Source organism: Phaenicophaeus curvirostris, chromosome 2 (assembly GCF_032191515.1).
Source record: "Phaenicophaeus curvirostris isolate KB17595 chromosome 2, BPBGC_Pcur_1.0, whole genome shotgun sequence".
Lineage (NCBI taxonomy): Eukaryota > Metazoa > Chordata > Aves > Cuculiformes > Cuculidae > Phaenicophaeus > Phaenicophaeus curvirostris.
In genome coordinates this window covers 21,033,868-21,054,590 of record NC_091393.1, presented here as the reverse complement: position 1 = coordinate 21,054,590, position 20,723 = coordinate 21,033,868, and the positions used below count along the sequence as shown (strand labels likewise).

Below are 20,723 nucleotides of genomic sequence, written 5' to 3'. Positions count from 1 at the left end.
AATAAAGATTAAAACATGTAGCTAAATTTATCTCTAGGATAATTCTATCCATCTGGAAGCATTTTGCCAGGTAGTTAAAAAAAACAGGACACTGCATTAGTCTATTAACCCTTCCAGCTTCCATTCACAACATGAAACAATATGCTTATCCGCTCACATTGCTTATCGCATTCCTCACCTCGGCCCAGTGACTTCAGCATGAACCCCCCACTAATTGAAACGAACCCTCATGTTCTTACTGTCTTTGTCCCTCACACTCAACACTCTTTAATAGTACAGGCACTTGCACAAGTTGCTGCAGGGTAAGCTTACAGAGCACTACCATTTTTTTTTCGCATGGTCTTTCTCTGAGCCAAATGGGAAGTAGCTTCTCCTAAGCTGGAAGCGTATTAAGCCTCTTCATATTTATCATAGGATGTAGGGTACAGGTGTGTGGAGATGTGAGCTGGACTTAAAGGAAGGTTAGGGGTATGCAGGACTAGGGTGCAACGTGCCCTCATAACGTTAGCCAGTGAGGCTCTGGACCTTTAATGCCTGGATCTGAATCTGCTGAACTTGTGCTAAGGGATGCAACACACTTGTGGAATTCAGAAAAGCTGAAGGAGGGCCAACGTATACTCTCGTATCTCACTCTATCACTCACTAAAAACATCACTCTTCATTTTTGAGGATTTGGTTAATGAGACAAGATAATATTCATAGCATGCCCCTTTAAAAGAAGCAGAAGTTACTTTTTAACCTCAGTTACCTTTACTGGCAGCTTCTCTTAGTCAGCTTTCAGCAAACTATAAAATATCACACATACTTTCTCCTTGTTCTCTTAGAACTGCTTATGGGAACTATTAGCAGAAACAGAAATCTCTACACCAATATTTTATCTCTGAACTGCAGGCAGACACTGGAAAAATGTGTTTCCACAATGCATTTATAAGCTTGCTTAAACGTAGGAGCATTTAGTGATGAAATTACAGTGCCAGTTCTCAAAATGTATCCACAAAATGTATCTTTGTCCACATATAGAAACCTCCACATATTAAATAACTCAACTTTCGAGCCCCAGAAAGAAAAGCATCATGGATATGAATAAAAGCAAGTGTTATTTAAATCCTCGAGTGCAGCCTGAACTAGATGATCCAGCTTTTAATTGTGGAAAGTACAGAGGAGCGAGACAATCAGCTGATGCTAAAAAGGTGCAGCAATCCTAGTGATTTACTGTTGTGACCAGTAAAATTGGCTGGAGGTCTGGACCACGCGTTACTTAAAGCAACATGATCTACAAGAATCATTCAGTTTTTACTTAAGCAAATTCCCACTTAAGGAGCCACAGGATAGTTACAGCAATTTTAGCTACAATATCGATGTTTGTGCCAACAAAAAGGCAGACAAGTGCAACAATGTAGAGATTAGATGTCTTCTGGTGCTCTTATCTTATCAGTGGAGTCCCATTTCATTCAAACAAGCCTCTTGCTGCTCAAGCACAACAAGCTTTTGGCAGCATTATTACAGGACATCTTTTGTTCAGGTACACGTGGCCAGAGATTGCAATTGCCCAAAGAACAGTTTTCAGTACCTGCTGGGATCTCAGGATGGCAGCATCAATCTCATCCACCTTCTGAGAAATCGTGTCGCTCACTAATCTGTAACGCTCGTTGTCCTCCGTTATCAACTTGTCGAGCCCTTCTCTGGCCCTCCACGGCACCAGCTCCAGGAAGGCACTGCCAACTTCATTCAGAGTGTCCAGTAAGCCCTTGTTGTTCTTCGCTTCTTTTTTCAGCTCCTGAAAAAGGCCATTTCAAGTAAACATGGCAGCACACAAGCTGAACGCACACAGCTTGCACATCTTTTTTTTTTTTTCTTTCAACCACTGAGTCAAGAACTGAAATGTTTTCCCCACAAAACAAACGGATAAATTCGCACGCTTATTTTCAGCTTAGTTATATTAGCTTTTTTTTTTTTTGATTCTGTGAACTGTTAGACAGAAAAATAGGTGATTCTTGAACAATCTTTTCTACAGAATATATCTTAAATTTATTTCTCCAGTCAGGATTACGCCCTGAAATTCTTTGTTATTTTTTAAGTGGTTTTAGTACTTAGCACAGCAACCAAAGAAAATAAAACTAAGAGATATTCTTTGCAACCTACAACTCCATAGGGAACTAAATCACCAGCAAGTGAAATCAGATATGCAATAAAGCAAAATAGGTTGAATTCAAGAGGTTCCTTAAACGGGGATGACTGGATTAAATTCCAAACCAATCATCACTCAATGCTTCAGGAATGAGCTTTTACCTGTACAGAAACCCCTACCACTGTTTCATTTCTTTTACAATATAAAAGAACTTTAACAGAACTATTTATTACTTGCTTCCCCCCAACACTGTCTGCACCATCCAGATTATACTTCTTTTGAAATAAATATTGTTAAACAAGATCAGTGAGATATATTCGAAATTCTAATTTTTTTTATACTTTACAGGATTTTATCCATATCAAAAACGAAGAAGCAAAATAGCTTTGACAACTTAAAGAGTTTTCCCAGGATTACATAGCCACTTGAATAAAAAGGAAATGTTGTGCTTCTCTTGTGCTAAAAGTAAACCTCAGCCCAATTTCACAAGCGATTGTAACAGATGACTCTGGAAAGCAAGTTTGATTCTGAACCACTGTTACGTTTAGACAAATAATCTGACTCCAAAATTATTCACGAAAAGCTTCATGCATAACTTAACACAAAATCTAGCTGAATCATACAGCAATAAACAAATCACAGGTTCTAAAACCTACTTTTTGTCTTTCTTGCACCCGGCTTAATTCTTCACCCGTTGGTATTCGAGTTTCATAGGAGACTAACTCCACCTCCACTTCATCAAGCCATTTGCAGAGTTCCTCATGAGTTGAGTGCAGCTGACCTGCAAGCTGCAGAGCCTGCTCTAAGGTTTTGGATACATCAGAACTCAATTTCGTAATGTCTTTGTATCTCGCTTTAATGCCTTCCAGTTTATCTTGAATTATTAAAACTTCATCACCTAAAATATCAGAGGGATGTTATTTCCCGCGATCAGAAATATTTAAAAGCAAAAAAACCAATCCCCAAATCCCAAGCCCCACCTACTACATAAATCTCAGTATATGATTCAGAAAATAACCCCAAAAATTATGACAAGGTCAATCCTCAACTGTTGTAAATTATCCTGCTGTCAATAAAGTCCACAGACCTATGAAGTTTGCCCAGCTCAGTATCTGTCCTTCTGTCTTCCTTCTGCTTTACTAAACTATTAGAAAGTAAGAACTTAGATCCAATATTTAACAGAAACATTCTTTAAAAAATAACACCCTTAAATTCACGCTTCTTAGACCCGTCTCCCCCTCCAAATTAGAAAAGAGTCATTGAAAATGGAAGGAAAAATAATCTACAAAGGACTAACTAGGTTTTCAATTACCGTAACTTTTAACATTACTGTACACCCTCATTACTATTGAAACACAACTCTAAAAGCTAAAACAAACACAACCTACTGAAATTTCTTAACATATTTTCAGGTTTCCTTGTAGATTATGCATAACATCTAAGTTTGGAACAGAAAAGGATACTCCCATCCCCCATCCCCAACCATATGTGTGTCTTAGAGAGTTCAAGAACTTTAAAAGTACTGGAAAATCCAGACAGATGTTGATCTAGAGAACAGGCATGTTGTGTACAACTGTAATGCAACTTTTTCCACAGTATTAGCTCCCATGGATGAAGTTTTCCTCTTGCAGTAAAAGGTAGTCTAGTGTCTCGTTCATCTGTGGATGCCTGCAGGGAATTGACTGCATCTACTGCCAAACAGCCCTCCATTAAGAGTGATGTCCATAACTTGCTATTAGGAATGGAATGCAGGTTCACTAAAACAATTTTCCACTAAAAAATAATACAGGATTCAAGGGGCAAATTCTTTACAGGCTAAAAAGGACTTTCGCTCACTTACATTAATAGTAAAAATAGCCTAAAAGCATAACCCGCCTCAACCTCAAACCTTTCTTAAAATAAACAACTACGACTGACTTAACTAAGTCAGTCTTAACTTAAGTCTGACTTAACTTAAGTCCAGCAAATCTGGACTAATAGTTACAAATTCCACTTTAATTTTCTCATAGGCACTTAGATGTGCAAGAAAAAAAAGCCTGACAAAACACAGTTCTATATAAGCTCTCACCTGTTGTTTGCTTGAGAAGCTCTAAGCCATTTTGTATAGCCAAATCAACATTTTGTTTTCTAAGAAGAATTTCTTCCTCAAGATCCTAAGAGGAAAGGCCATTTGTGTTAGCACAGAAACAACAAACTACAGTATTTTTATTTGGAATAAACATATTGCCGTTTTAAACAAAATATATTAATGAAAAATAAATGAAGTGTGGAAACATAAATCAAATTGTAAAAATGAATTAAATAATAAATGAACAGAAATCAAAATACCAGTAGTTCAGAGTGCTGTTTTTCAAGCAGTTCTGTGCTGCAATCTTGGACTGACAATCTGCTCAGTTTATCATGGATTTCATTCAGCCAGTTCATCAGTTCAACTTCGTCCTCCCCAAAAATCTGAGCATTGCTGTACGCTTGCTGGAGAAGCTTGGACCTGCTGTTGCTCTTCTCTTGAATCTCAATGTACCGGGCCTGAGAAGAATCTAGCTTTTCCTGAACCATTTCTTTATCTTCCCTGGAGCTCATAGTCTTTAGAGAATGACCAGTGCTAATGGCCTGGTGTAAACTCTTACTGTGAGCTAGGACATCATCTTCTAGGGTCTATATTTTTTTAAATAATGAAGAATAATGGAAAAGAAAATCAGAAAAACATAAAAGACATGTAAGTGGAACTCAGTAAAAAAACAAACGAAAAGAACGCATTGCCAACAAATATATAAAACTCAAATTACAGGGAAAAAAAATGGTATGGTAAAACAGAGACACACTGCAACAGCTTTGCCAGTTGTACTTTACAGAAGCATCTAAAAAGAATGACAAAAGCAAGCCTGTGGATTGTTATCTTACTTTATGTTGAGAAATTTGCTGCTGCAGTTTAGAGGCCTGTGTTCCAATGGGTTCTGCATTCGCAAGCCTCTTCTCTGTGGCGCTCAGCCACTCCATCAGTGGCTCCAGAGCTTCATGGAACTGCTGTGCTACCACCGAGATGCCTTCCAACTGACGGTTCCTATCAACATGCCAAGGAAAGGTTATTTTTTGTGATAAAGTAAGCGTGAAATAGTTAAAAAAGAGCCCCTTGAATCCTTTGCAAGAAAAAAAAAAAGAAACAAGAAATAATTATGCCTTATATAGGAACCAGTCATCAGGCGAAATATCCACGATACTCAACAAAAAGCAAGGTAAACTAAAAATCAAATGAAATTTAAATAAATAACACCTCCAAAGCTGTTTGAGACTTTAGCTAACACACAAGTTTTGCAAATAAAAAGAATATCACTTTATTCATATATTTTTTGCTAAAAAATATAATCTAGCACTCAATTCAGCAAAACATTATTTCATGCCCAGTTAGGAAAATTCTCAAGTTTCTAGGTTTCTTTAAGCATGAAGTTATATTTCCTTAACTATTATACATGTTTTAATGATGGGGAAAGGCTTTACTGAACCAGAACATATTGTCATGCTTCCTCAACACTGTAAAATATATTTAAACATTTGTTCAATGATGTGAACAGAATTATTAGGCTACTTTTGCACCTCTTGTCCTGAATAAAAGCTCTCAATTAAGGCAGCGAGGCAATGTTAATAAAGCACAGAGACTTGACCTCCAAAATAAAAACCAGTATATAAACCATTTCTGTTTCCAATTATTACATTTCAGAGAAGACTCCTGATCACAGGGAGAGTCTTCTCTACAACCACTGGTGAGCAAATTTCTTGCAATCAGATTTTAAGAGAGATTGCCCTATGTGAAAAACATCACATCGTCTTTCACGTGGGGATCTCACTCCAAGTAAAAACTGTGTTTATACATGCTTCCCAAAGCTTATAAACAAGGTCAACTTGACACATTTAGCAACAGAACACTCTGTAGCGAAGTACTCTACATAGTTTTCAAAATCATCCTCAAATCTCTTCATTTCTAGAGAACAACCAAAGACAAATGGAGACAAGGTTGCAGCTAACACACAGTTTGGAAAAAGTTGCAATTTGATTTTTAATTAGAGATCACCAGACTGGGAGAATAATATTAAACTAAACATCACATTAACATTTACCCCAGCTAATGAGTCACGTTCCTTCAGTTAAAAAAAAAAAAAAAAAGAAGAGAGAGAAGGAAATAATGGTTTATTGAAGGATGACTCTACTAATTAAATAATCACTATTAGCAATAAGTAACAAAAGAGGTCCAAAGTAAAGGAACTAAAGAGAGGCTACCAGAAGGAGTAGGAGACAACAGAGGTGAGTTCAATGCTACTCTATGCACCCAAATCCCAACACATCCATTTGTTCTTCACTGTTCACTTCAATTCCTTTTCTTTAACTGACCAAGTCCTTTCTTGTTCTCAAATATATGACTTTTCCAGGCCAACTCTTATGCATGCTTTTCTTCTCTCTACTTTGAACATGACTGTCCTATTTCAAATCCCCACCCAGAAAACACGTTCAGCAACCCTTTCAGCACAGACTTCTTCAAAGACACTTCACGGTTCCTAACTTTCCAGGTATTTTATATGCTGACAACAGCTCATAAATCTAGACATGTGTATACACAGATACTGTGTGTATGTTATTTTTCTGGGGACAGTGGTGGTGGTGCTGTGTGTTTGTTTTCTTTTGTTTCTTTTTTTAATTGGAACTTGATTTGGACTGCTATGTCTTTAAGAGACAGTGTTTTCTGTGTTGCTAGACTATATCTACACACTTCGGTGGTCCTTTTCTTCTTGAGAGCTAAAGGAGCTCAGCACCTTGCATTAGGTTATCAACAACTGACAGTATGAGGATCTCCAAGTTGTAGAAATTAATTATACGATCACAACAAAGAGAAAAAGGGAAGAAGAGTTGAGTGCCTCTCCTTTGTAGCAGCATGTTAGGATTTTAAATTTCTAAGGAAAAGTCATTATTTTATGTTAAGCGTAAAATTTGCAACTGATCTATGCAAAACAGGTTCTCCCATTGAGAAACTGGCATTCTAAAGAACTAAAAGAGATATTTAAAATATTGAGAAGATACATACGCCATTAGTCCTAGCAGATGGTAGCATCTTAGGCTAAGTTTTTTTAAAAGCTTTTAGCCTGTTCAAGTCATTCTGTCTTTCCTTCAGAGGACCTATTACATCAACTTTAAGACACAATAATGTAACATACTAACAAGAACGATAGTATTTACAAGATTTCACTCTCTAGAGTCCCACATGCTGCTTCTAATCATCTAGTACATCCCATGCCTACATTTCTCACATCTATGAAAGAATTACAAATACCTTGTTTCAGCTTTGCTGAGCAATGCATCCCATCGACTATCCAGGAAACTCAGCTGTTTCAAGATTTTCACTCTATCAGCAGGCTCTGCTGACTCAGCAATTTTCTCCCCTTCACGCTTGATTACGTCCACAGTCGGCTTGCGGTCATCCAGCAGCCTCTGGAGAAGCTACAGAGAAAGCAATCACGACACCAGCTTACTATGAAACACTGTCATAACACAAAGGTAAAAACAGAAGGCGCTAGACTTCTGGAAAACCTGTTAAAGCAAAAAGCAACGCCTACATTGTGATGGAAGAGTGAATAATGCTAACTAAAAAAAAGACACACACCACACCCCCTCCAACACACACTCATCTTAGTTTCACAATGGTTTTGCTACAAACAGCAGAGATTCACCAAGCCAAAACAACCTCCTTGGTTTCCACAGCATAAAGATGTGTGGCAGCCCAAAGAGCGAGCAAATCAAGGAAATAGTTCTATTTAATACCATTGAGAGAAACAAGCTGTTTTGAGTATCTCATAGATTTTATAGGAACATTTTTGAGAAAGCTGCATGCAGCCTTCTAGATTTGGCAACAGAAAGATAGTTCTGATACATATTGAGATAGGAAAATAGATATGAACACTATTGTATAATCAACTCCTCGCTTATTTGAGATATAATTGAGTTCACTGATCCAGTTCAGCAAATTACCTTCTTCGTGAAGAATAAAGCACAACTCTGTCTAAAAACTTCCCTTTCTCCATTCTCCAGTTGCCTTTGGTAACATTAACATTTTGCCTCTGCAGATATCTCAATATGACAAACTGTATTGACCATAATTTTATATTAATCTCTGGATGGCAGTGAGCCACACATTTCAACTGCGTGGACCATATGCTTCATGAGCTACTTTATAGTTCTTTTTTCTACAACCTTTATGAAAACTTGCAAAAATTGACAACATTGATAGCTGTTCTACCTTATCACAGGCCATTTCCCAACTGGAGAGGGGCAGATTTAGTCTAGACATAAGGAAGAATTACTTCACCGTGAGGGTGGTGAGACACTGACACAGGTTGCCCAGGAAAGTTGCAGCTGCCCCATTCCTGGAGGTGTTCAAAGCCAGGTTGGATGGGGCCTTGGGCAGCCTGATCTAGTGGGATGTCCCTGCCCATGGCAGGGGGGTTGGAACTAAATGGTCTGTAAGGTCCCTTCCAACCCAAACTATTCTATGATTCTATGATTCTAATTACCAACAACAATCACATCACAATCAGGATCAAGAGTCAAGTATTGAAGTCCACAATCCGCAATATTAACTTGGAATTATTACAATGAAAATTTACTAGTTTTTACTTCCTACCTTCCACAAGGCCAAACATTGGATTTTATGCTCTCTCTTCTTCCAATTGACCTTTAACAATCCTTTCCAGATGGTTAATAATTCTAATCAGAGCTCAGATTGCACAGCGTCATTCTTTGTAATATGTCCTAGAAGATGAGCACTTCTTCCAGCCCAGAACAGAATCTTGAGTATAAAACAGATGGCTACTTGGAACACCTCAGCACACTTTAATGCAATATAATACACTTGACCGGATTTTATGCTTTGCCCAAGACTGGGAACTTATTCTCACTGAAGAATAGATACTCTGAAAGCATTTTACTTACTTTCTGTTCCTGTATCTGGGCCTTCACAACTTTGAATTCAGCAGATGGTGGTTTCTGATTAGCCACAAGTTCTTCTGTATCAATGAGCCAGCTAAGCAGAGATTCAAGGGCATCCTGAAATCTCCCACAGTGAAGGAGAGCTTCCTGCAATTGTGCAGCACGCTGGGCAACCTGAAAAAAGTGGAGGATTAGACTGTACTCATTTTTAGTTTTTATTTCTGCAGAATAGGTAGCCAAAACCTGTAGAACATCTGGCAATTATCACTAACAAATTCGCTCATTTTCATACATATTTATAATAGCACTGTGGCACAATGAAGCATTAATCTCTTGGGGCTACAGATATCCAAAGGAAAGAAGTCGACTCCCAGTAAATCAGACTGCTCCAGCTCCTTACAAGAGAAACTCCTATTTTATATAGTTACAGTATTACAAAATATACTGTGGGGATGTTTGTGTTTCAGATGACCTTCATTTTTCTTATAGGAAGATCTAGTTAGGAACCCAAAGTAGCAACTCTTAAGAACGGACAAAAATCCCTTCAAAGGGATGGAGAAGCAGGAGAGGAGAAAGCAAACAGGTGAACCACAGGTGTCTGTGGCTCTGCTGCATCACTCCTTAAGGAAGACAGAGCAGAGGAAAACAAGCACTGTTTCTACTCCCTACTCTTTTCACTTTCCAACAGCAGCTACTGCTGGAACAGGACAGCATAGAAAAACATCTACAGCCAGTTTCCAAAGCAGTGATACCTTCCAATATCTCAAGCAATACAGTCCCTAAGGTGCTATAAAGGGGAAATGTGCCACTAGTCACATGAAGCTGGGCTGTATCGCTGCTCTGTGCACTGCGCAGCTACAACAACATACAAAAATGAACACAGAATGAAGAAACACGTGGACAAAAACTAGAGAAGGACTGCTTGAAAGTGGCTGGCTACAAATGACATAGCTACCTTTCCCATGAATGCATCACAACTCCAACCTCTTTGATTTGGTTATCAAGCTTCCCTGCTCTGCTTAAGTGGGAAGGAACATATAGTCCTAGAGGCGTCCTTCCTCAATAAAAATCCAAGACAAACCTACAGAAATGCTGACAAAACCTTATAAAGGACAGCAATACCTCTGGCTACTAGTGATACAAATCTTATCTTCAGAATTACCAACAAAGTGATTGTGCAAAATAATACAATTCATATTCCTAGTGAATATTTAATTTCCTGTATTTTGAAAGATGTCAGCAAGCAAATAATCAAAAGGCAAAACACACACAAAAAAGCAGAATAGTACACAAAATAATAACCTTCTTATTAAGAGTCTTCCATCGGGTGTTGACATCTTCAAGGTCATGTTCAAGATTTTCTGTGCTGGTACTTTTAGCAGCACTTTGAATAAGGCCTTGACCCAACCAATTTACCTCCTGTTGCTTCACTTGCAGGGGTTCGATTTCTTCTTTCTGGAATACCTGCCATTGAAACCCAAGACACACATGAGATATTTTATCTTCTGACATAAAACACATCTGGTGTTTACATCACAGTATGCACCAAAAATACTGCTAAAAATTGCTGTCAAGAGGAAAGGAAAACATTCCTCATCAGCACCTTCCTAAAAAAAATTAATAAATATAAAGAGAATAGACTCAATCTAAACAGAGTAAAAATAATACACCATTATATGACACGTGTTTCCATGAGCAGTTTTAGAAAGGAAGGAAAGCAAGAGAGAGAAGTGAGGTAAGTTTTTGGGAAAGGGTAGGGGGGAAAGAAAAGCAAAAAAATAAGTAACTTCTAACAGTTTTAACTCCTAATAATTTAAAAGATGTGTAGATGAAGTGCTTACAGATATTATTTAGTAGTGGACAGACGCAGTTAAGCTTGATGATCTCAAAGTTCTTTTTCAACCTAGTGATTCTGATTTTATGATTAATCGAGGGAAAAACTCAAGACCTGAGAACCTTATCTGTTTAATTATCTATCTACAAAATCTACCAAAAATGGCACAGAAGGATTGTTAAATTGTCCTCAAATAAACAAGAAACATCGACCAACAGAGACACATGGGTATTTTTTCCAAATTAGGACAAAAGTAAAAGTTTGAAGTTAAAGAAGCTGTGAAGGAAGAGATGTTTTCAGGAGGATATAATGGTAACAAATGAGGAGGAGGCACTACAGATGCTGCTGAAACAGTATCCCAGCAGACCCCCAAGAGAAACGGTTTTCATTCAGAGAGATACTCTTGTAAATTGCCAGGGCTTTGACCAGCCTAAACAGCAGTTGCAGCAGTTTTCTGTTTGCTTTATTTTACTCTTTCAGGTATTTAAGCTTTTTCGAAGCCAGATTATTACCATTAGCAACAGCAATGTAGATCTCCATTTGTATTCAGCTGCATTAGGTTGCACTGACACCAGTGTCAATGAGATCAGAAAATGGCCTGAAGCCCCTGAATTAATTACACAGGCCAGTGAAAAATAACCAATGAATAAACAATGCTGAAGAATGCTCAACTTCTGACCCGAACTCCTTCTATTTCTATAGCAGCATTCAGTAACAGCTTTGGTGTACACTTAGTGCATTCAAAGCAACCTTTCTCAGCATCCGGAAAAGAAGGGATCACTTGGACCACACCAGTGACTTTCTCCTCCTTTTGCACCACGCACAGTGTGGCAAGTGATTGCTCATAAAGCAGCAGACCTCAGGTGGCTGAGCACGCTTCCACCAGTTTGACAAGTCAATCTACAAGCTAGAGCAGCCACACTAAACACGAGGGGTAAAATAAACTAAGCACCCCTCAGAATTTTGTTCCTGCAGACAAAAAAAAAAAAAACAACAACCCTGGAAACTCTAAGGCTGTGGTTACATGAAAACTGAGAGTGAAACCAGCTGGCTGCTCCCAGAAAAAAAAAAAAAAAAAAAAGAGAATGCTTGGGTTTTTTCTTGACTGTAGGGTAGGGAGGAGGCAGAATAATATTTCCACACAGAATCAATAACAAATTCTTCTTTAATGTGCCGTAAAGCCTCATCCTCCGAGAGCAACGTCCTACCACAGCGAGGACTGATCTCCATAATCTGCCCTTTAAAAACAGATGCATTCTTTGCAGAGAGACGCTTAAAATAAATTACAATTATTGTCGAGGCCAAAGTTTACCAGAACAACTTAGCAACAAAGCTTGAAGTATCTCAGATTTCAACCAGAGTGGGAAGAAAAAAATTACAGACCCGCCAAACACCCTTTCCTTATTACAAAGCTTCACTTCTTACTCCCTTACCTCATCCACCACTCACCAAGCGCTGCAAGATCCTGCGCTTGTAAAACACAACCGTAATGTCAGATCTTGCTCCCTGGCACACAAAGGCTTTCAGAAGAGGTAGGGAGCCTTTAATCTGCTCGCTTTGGAAACCACAAGGATCTGATAGTGTTGGTTCTACCTTGATGAGTAAGGCTGCTGGGGCAGAAGCCAGGGGCTGTAGCTGCCCTTGGATGGCAGTGCCTGTAACCACGCTGCACAAACACTGGGTACCAGCTCAGGGACACGGAGCAACAGCCACCAGCTGGGCAATAAATAACCCCACACAGCTGGAAATAACCGCTCCCCTTCAGAATTTGCCCCTAATTCATTTTCTAAAGTGACCCACCTCATGTATCCGGGCACTGCATGTGTGCTAGGACACTGATCCCTGCATCCACCAAATTACTAGAAATGACATTTTTGTGACGACACCAAACTTAAAGAAAGTTTTGAAGAATTTTCTTTAAGGCTGTATTACAACTGTTTCACAAAACTATGTTGTCGATTCTTTTAAATTACCTTGTTAGACAATAGGCCGTTGCAGACTGTATCCAAGGTTTCTTGGATGCCAGTAGTCCAGATATCGCCTTTACTTTTCCCTGCGATAGCTTTGGAACAGTTTACAGTACTATCTAATTCAAGCTGTTGAACAGAAAATGCCACTTCATTTGAGCCTGTATGTGCTATACTGGATTCCTCTGTATCAGATAAAATATCATATTTTGCTAAATCCAAGTCACTAATATTTACAGCAGCATTTGTGTAACAAACATCTAGAAGATGAGGTGCATCATCCACATAATCCTCCACTACTGTTGTGACTCGTTGTTGTGACTCCACTTCAATCTTTTCATGAACTTCATACGCATTTTCCACTTCATTTTTGTCCAGGGAAATACTTCTTCCATCACTCTGAAGAGGATATTCATGTGACAGAGGTTTCCCTTTGAAATCCTCTAAGTGAGAGTATTTCCCCCCCACCTCTTCCTGATCACTCTCACATGCCTGCGCGTTGTTTTGGTTTACTTTTCCAGAGGGTGAAATGTCATGCAAAGCCAATCTGCAGTTTCCTTTGACAGGGGCACTACTGCTCGTGAGCAATGGGGTTTGCTGCTCTTTGCAAACTGCTGAGAAATATGGTCTGAACTGACCTACTGCATGGATATCTTCTGCAGAAGATAAACTCCGTATTTGAGCTCGCTCCTCTGCTAACAGCGTATCTTGTTTTTCTTCCCTTTCTGTTGGGGGGCTGCATAAACCAGAATCATCCTCTTCTGAGGTAAGAGAACTCGTCCCCCACTTGCTTTTGCCTGATCTAGCGGTATCAGACATATCAGCAGTTTCACTAAAGGAGCATTCGCTTTTATTTGTGTAATCCGAAAAGTTGGGTGGAACGAACATCCTCCACGATCGCCTGTGCTCCTTCTTCTCTGTGTGAGACTTGGCTTTGGGTAATCCAGCTGTCCGAATTATATCACTGTTCAGTTTGAGAGCGTCGAAGATCATTTTTTCATCTAACTTGTTAGCTTCACGGCTTCGGAGCTCAAAAACACTGGAAGAAGTAAGGGCACCATTGGAGCACAAAGTGCTGATGTCCAGTGTTCTGTGACTGTAGGGTAAGGTCCTGTCCGTGAAATGCCTTGAGGAGAGGCTGCCCTTGGAGCCCGAATCAATCTGCTCGTTCAGCCGCACGGTGTCATAGATGGACCTTTGAGGAACGTAGCAGTCCTCGATATTTAGATCTTCATCTTCTTCTCCTTTGCCAACGCACGGAGGATTCTGACGCAGACAGTCCGGTCTGCTAAGCGGCTTCCCCATCCTGAAAGTAGGTGCACCAGTACACCCGCTGCGCCTCCTCTTCCACAGATACAGGGAAAAACACTCTGAAGAACTAGAGTAAACTCAGCAGAAGATGCATAGATGCAAAATATACACTATAACTTATGAGGCGGTTGAGGTCATTCACAATCAGTGCATCAGTTTAAAATGCAACTTTACCTGGGTAGGGTGTGTCCCCTTCCCCCCCTAAAATATAAAGTGCTCCAGTAAGAAAGTAACAGAAATCCTCCAATATCACGGAAAAACGAAGTACAGCAAAACCCAACAGCGGCTCAAACGTTTCAAACGCTCCACTGAAGGCTCCATTTATTTTTTCCAGGTCAGAATCTGAAATCTCCCGAATAATCCTTCCAAATGAACAAGCGTTACAGAAGGCAGCACATTATCCTCTATAGGTGACGGCTTAACTGTAATCCATTTAACCGGTTTGCAGAGTCTCATCTCTTTTATAAATAAAACACGGTGCGGCAGCTTAAAAAGCCCGAATCCAGAGGGGCCGGATGGTCCCAACCAAGGCACGGGGAAAGTCTGGAGGTGGGGGTGGAAATAAGTTAAATCCAGAAGGGTGAGAAGAAGAAAGGAGCCCTTGACTTTCTTTGGCGGTTGCTGGAGATAACCTGGATCCGAGAGGCGGCTCGTCCTGCCCTCCAGCCCCGAGCATCCCTCCCCCGCAGCCGGAGCCTTCCGAGCGGGGCAGCCCGGTCCGACCGAGCGCTTCCAGGCGGAGAGAAGCGCAGCGGCTCCCGGAGGCACTTGGCGCTCGGCAGGTCCCGGCGGCAGCTGCCGGGCTGCCTCCTCCTCTTCCTCCTCCTCTTCCTCCTCCTCCTCGGGAAGCGCGGCGGGGGAGGAGGAGGAGGAGGCGCTGGGGAAGGGACCCCGGCTCTGCCCGGCAGGGACCGGCCGCCCCGAGGCACCATCGGCGCCGGGAGGGGGAGGAAGGGGAGGAGGGGAGGGTGCGGGGGGGGAGGAGGGGGAGGGGGGGATGCAGGAGGGATGGGGGGATGCGGGAGGGGATGCGGGAGGGGATGCAGGAGGGATGGGGGGATGCGGGAGGGGATGCGGGAGGGGAGGTGGAGAGGGATGCGGGGGGGGGAGCGGGGAGATGCGGGAAGGGGATGCGGGAGGGGATGCAGGAGGGATGGGGGGATGCGGGAGGGAAGGTGGAGAGGGATACGGGGTGATACGGGAGGGGAGACAGGGATGTGGGAGAGGAGGGGAGATGGGATGCAGGGGGGATGCAGGGGGATGCGGGAGGGGATGCAGGAGGGGAGGTGGAGAGGGATGCCGGAGGGGAAGCAGGGAGATGCGGGGAGGGGATGCGGGAGGGGAGGTGGAGAGGGATGCGGGGAGGGATGCAGGGGGGGATGCAGACATGCGGGATGGGATGCGGAGGGGGTGCGGGAAGGGACGCGGGAGGGGATGCAGGAGGGGAGGTGGAGAGGGATACGGGAGGGGAGAGGGATGTGGGAGGGGAGGAGGTATAGGATGCAGAAGGATGGGGGGTGGGGGATGGGATGCGGAGATGCGGGAGGGGATGCAGGAGGGGAGGTGGAGAGGGATGGGGGGGATACGGGAAGGAAGGCGGGGAGATGCGGGAGTAGAGACCGGAGGGGAGACAGGGATGTGGGAGGTGAGGCAGGATGGGATGCAGAGGGGATGCGGGATGGGATGCGGGGGAGGGATGCAGGGGGGATGCGGGGTGCGGCATGGAATACAGGAGGGGATGCGGGAGGGATGGGGGTGCTTGAGGGGACGCAGGAGGAGATGTACAGGGATGCAGGGAGGTGAAGTGGGGATGCAGGAGGGGATGCGGGAGGGATGGGGGTGCAGGAGGGGATGCAGGGACACAAGGCTTGCCCCAGATGGGAAATCACACAAGGGATACATATCTTTGTTCTCTTAAAAATACTACTTCTACCGACCTTCTATACAGGGTAAATGAGGGCTGAAAAGGTAACCGATTTTTAGACATCAGCATGAAAGTCTTAACACATTAAAAGGTGAGCTTCCAACCCACTCCTCCCTCCCTGCAATTTTTAGTCCCAGTTCACACTGGGTTGCATTTTACACTTGATATTGTTAACATCATACAAAGCATATAATCCCTGGGAGCCTGTCAAAGGTTATTCAGTAATTCTTTTGACTTGCTTCATTTTCATCTGGCACCATGGTCTCTTATATACATGGGATGTACAAGAAGGCTGGGGAGGGACTTTTTCCATGGGCACAGAGTGAGAGGACAAGGGGGAATGGCTTTAAATGGAAGGGGGAAGATTTAGATTAGACATGAGGAAGAAATTCATCACAATGAGGGTGGTGAGGCACTGGCACAGGTTGCCCAGGGAAGCTGTGGCTGCCCCATCCCTGGAGGTGTTCCAACCCAAACGATTCCATGATTCTATGATTATTCATTGCATAGAAACAATGTACGACAGGTGTTGGTCTCTTCTACCAAGTAACAAGCGACAGAATGAGGGGGAATAGCCTCAAGTTGTGCCAGGGGAGGCTTAGATTGGATATTAGGAAAAATTTCTTCACTGAAAGGGTTCTCAGGCTTTTGCAGAAGCTGCCCAGGGAGATAGTTGAGTCCCCCTCCCTGCAAGTATTTAAAAGATGGGCAGATTAAGTGCTTAGGGATCTGGTTTAGTAGTGGACAAGTACAGTTGGACTTGATGATCTCAAAGGTCTTTTCCAACCCAGCGATTCTATGATTCTATGAATCCATTTTCCTTGATAAACTATGTGAAGAAAATAACTTTTCTGAGCTGGCATGGCTTCAGCTGAGAGAAACACCAGTAACAACAGACACCACTTCTCCTCACCAACCACCCTCACCACCCCGTTACTGAAAGGGATGCTTCCACATAGAAGTTACACTGAAAGTTTATCTGAGCATTATTTAAAACAAATCCCCCCCGACATTATTAGGTCTTGGGCTGGTTACATTTTACTCCATTCGATGTGCAAAGAGAGATTTTGAGTCAGCAGAGCCAGCTTTCAGTCTGGGTTGCTGGCTCTAAGGCATTAGGTTAGCGCGTCCAACACAGCAATCACCACCCCAGAAAGGCCGCAGAGCCAACCCAGCCTGCTCCCACCGAAAGAAATATCAAAATGTTGGAAAAAAAGTATCTGCATTTGGAAGGCTATTTTTACAGGACTTAGAGTGGCACAAAAGCAGGCTAACAGGAGAAAGATTCAGGTTTTGGACATTTACATCATTTACATCTTTTAAATACTAATGAACACTTTGCACCTACCCTTCTAGCTCACTATCACATGGGTGAAGGGTTTGGAGACTGACAGATAGCTCTTTAGGAGAAGCTGTTGTGCCCAAGCTGCTGCTGCACCAGCAGAAAGCATCTCCCCAAGGACCAGAGCCCTGTGCTCCATGTGTGACAGCAGCCGGCAGTTCTAGTCACCATTAGATCCCAGTTTAAGGACAACATATGGCACTCAGTGCTAAAACTTAACAGAGGGCATTAACTACGATCAGCTGGAGCTTTCAGAGTTAAGCAGCGAGCAGGATACGCTGTATGCAAGAAACACAGACAGACCACACTTCTGGTTTATTGAGTCAGTTGCACAATTAAAATTGTGCAAAATAGGTACTGACCTATAAATTCTCTAGTTGAGAACATGGACTACAATGGTAAAGTTGATAAAAGCTTTTTTGAGGTTCTGTCATCCGTGGTTATTCTTACCCCAAACATCCACAAACAGATCCTTGCTGAATTCTAAGAGTGCTGCACCACTTTACAGGGAAAGCATATAACTGCAATTGGTCTGTATTTGTCCAACAGCAAAATTATTAACATTTAAAAAATATGTTGCTATTTTTGTCATATCAACCAAAGACCTTCCTATGACGCATCCGTCACTTTCAAATTCAATGCTCCAAAAAACAAGTTTAAACAGCTGCTTATTTTACCTTTGCTTCTCAACAGACCCTAACTGTAGTAAATCCCAAGGAAGGGTAGTATCTTACTCCGGGGTTTGTAAACCAGTGCATGGGAAATGCAGCTGTGTTCTTACTGAGTGTAAAGAGAAACCTCTGATTATTCTTCCAACATTAGCTGCCTTCAAAGTGAAAATCAGAGGACAGACAACAACACAACTCTACACAACTAACATAAGCCAATTAAAATCTTAGTTCAAGCTCATTGGCAGGAATACTCAGGCTAGCTATAAATTCCCATAAAGTCAAATTAGAAGGCAACCTCTAACAACGACATCTACTTATGTTCCAAAAAGAAAAGCAAAAATCAAATGAACCATATACTGATGAAAGCTGTAACAGTGCCATGTCAGTTTTACTAAGTTGAATGCCTTTTAATGGTATAACAAACAATTGCATAAAGGCTTCAAGAAGTAAAATAATTCAGCTTCTGGATTTTTATTTTCTCTGTTTCAGAGAGAAACTAGCTGCAAATACTGCTCCCAGTACAAACATCCTTGTCCTGTGTGGCTACCCAAACCCAGAGTGTTCACATCAGCCTGTCTGCATAACTCTTTCGTGATTTGCTTTTAAAGAAAGGTGGCAGACTCAGTGTACCACAACACTCCTAATATACTGCCATTTAATTTTTGTACCAATCTATGCATTGCATACAGACTTAGGGGAAAAGATGTCTGACAAAGCTGAGTTAATTCATAATTTTATATATGTGTTTTATATTAATTGAGACAAATTCTTCTTTTGATTTACCCTTCCTGGAGTACTTTGTGAAGTAAGAGTCATGGTTCTACTTTCAAATGAATTTCTTTGGAGATTTTCATTTACAGAAAGCAAATTTTATATCTGCACTGTAAATAAATATAGTTTAACACTGACAATAAAGACTTCCAATTTTACTCTCTATACCAACTGGAGTAAAAAGATTATGAAAAAGGAATATTAATAAAACAAGTATGTATGTAAATATATATGCATATATTTATACTCATTTATAAAATACACAACTCAAGGCCTGTTTACTTTTTTACAATAACTATGCATTCTAATGTCATGCCAAGACAACATACAAAGTTCTAACTCTTTGTACATAAAAACTGGTCAAACCACAAAAACAACCCTGGCCCAATACACAAGATCCTTCCCGGAAAGAATTAAGATTTCATGCGAATCAATCTGTCTACCAATGAACAACTCTTTTACTTTACTCTTGAGGAAGAGAAGTTGATTGTACTTGACCACAGAAGCTAAAGACATAAGGAGCTAGACTGTTGGTTTGTGGCCACAGCCGCATTTTCAGGTTGCATGTGTTTGCGTACGTGCACAAAACATGCGAGCAAATACACCCCGAGTGGAGCAGCAGGATTTGTAGGAGCCAGTCTCCCTACGGTTTTGCTGCCTCAGGTAAAATTGCTCTCTGGAAGGCTAAAGAGGATGATGAGGTACATTACTTACTGTAATTTTGCTGTGCCCCAGTATCACTCACACCCAGTATTAGGAGAGTAATCATTGATCCTTATCCTCCAGCTATCAGTATCCCTTTGTCACCTCAAACTCACCTGGGAAAAATTACCATTCTGGTCGTCTTATTTCCTTTCTTCAAAGGCTCCCCATTCTGCTTCTTTATTCCTGTATTTGCTCTTCACTTATTTAAACAACCCCTTCACCTTTTAACTGTTTTCACCTCCTGCTTAATACCATTGGGGTTTTACTCATAAGCAAAAGCATGTCCTAAAATAGTTGCTTTGAGCAAAACACATTTCTGTGCTTATAAATATCTGCTATAAACACAATTCTGAAGGAGATTTCTGGATGAAAACACGCTGTTATTGCTGTTCTCCTTTACACCTCCCAGGTTTTTTGGTCTTTTTACCATACAAGCTCTTTGGTCACAGGGACACTATCCCCTCACAGCTCTGCACAGGAGGCTTTTACTCCTGAATTGTACAATTGCTGTGTCTTTTCCAATGCCCTGACAAAGCACAATACCAAGACAACACATAGAGAACTGGATTCTTCTCCTGTCTGCTCACCACGCTGCTTCCCCCTAAAAGCATTGTTCTTTGCAGCCATAAAGAGAGAGAGAGTAACAAAGACCTGAAGCTGCAACTCATGTTTGAAAACGTAAGAAATGTGTAAAATTGGAGATCATAAATCGGCCAGAACTGAAATCCTTTACAGTCAGTGCAAGCAAGAGCAATTACAGCAGGAACTTCTGCTATTTTCCAATATCCAACATGTTTTACTAACAATATACAAAGAAAAGCCATTTGTTTCTCTTTTAAACTGAGACAGACTTGTTAGGACAGACTGGCATACAATTTTAATCCTCTCAGCCTAATGGAATCTCCTCAATATTGTAACCATTTGTTCAATATTTTTCTATCTATTTATCATTGTGAAAGATCACCAAAACTCACAGGAACTTCCATCCAAAATTCCCAGATTAAAGTTCTCAATTTTAGTGTTCTTTTCTAAGCCGGTTTAGTTTAAACAAGCAAAATGCACCCTCTGTTGGGCCAAGCATGTAATGACTTTTCCCCAAGG

The 20,723-nt window shown here is 41.3% G+C and overlaps 1 protein-coding gene across 13 annotated transcripts in view; it reads right to left on the bottom strand.

The window, feature by feature from the left end:
• DST (dystonin) overlaps window positions 1-20,723 on the bottom strand; it is a 140,964-nt gene that overhangs the window by 56,313 nt on the left and 63,928 nt on the right. For 8 of the 13 annotated variants that reach the window (XM_069851456.1, XM_069851455.1, XM_069851454.1 and 5 more), the window contains 8 exons: window positions 10,400-10,561; window positions 9,101-9,271; window positions 7,446-7,612; window positions 5,030-5,189; window positions 4,457-4,783; window positions 4,197-4,281; window positions 2,785-3,026; window positions 1,571-1,777 (listed from right to left, as the gene is read on the bottom strand). In XM_069851456.1, the coding sequence (XP_069707557.1) occupies window positions 1,571-1,777; window positions 2,785-3,026; window positions 4,197-4,281; window positions 4,457-4,783; window positions 5,030-5,189; window positions 7,446-7,612; window positions 9,101-9,271; window positions 10,400-10,561 (1,521 nt within the window). The remainder of the gene's footprint in view (window positions 1-1,570; window positions 1,778-2,784; window positions 3,027-4,196; window positions 4,282-4,456; window positions 4,784-5,029; window positions 5,190-7,445; window positions 7,613-9,100; window positions 9,272-10,399; window positions 10,562-20,723) is intronic. The other 5 variants (XM_069851457.1, XM_069851458.1, XM_069851462.1 and 2 more) reach the window with 1 other exon arrangement.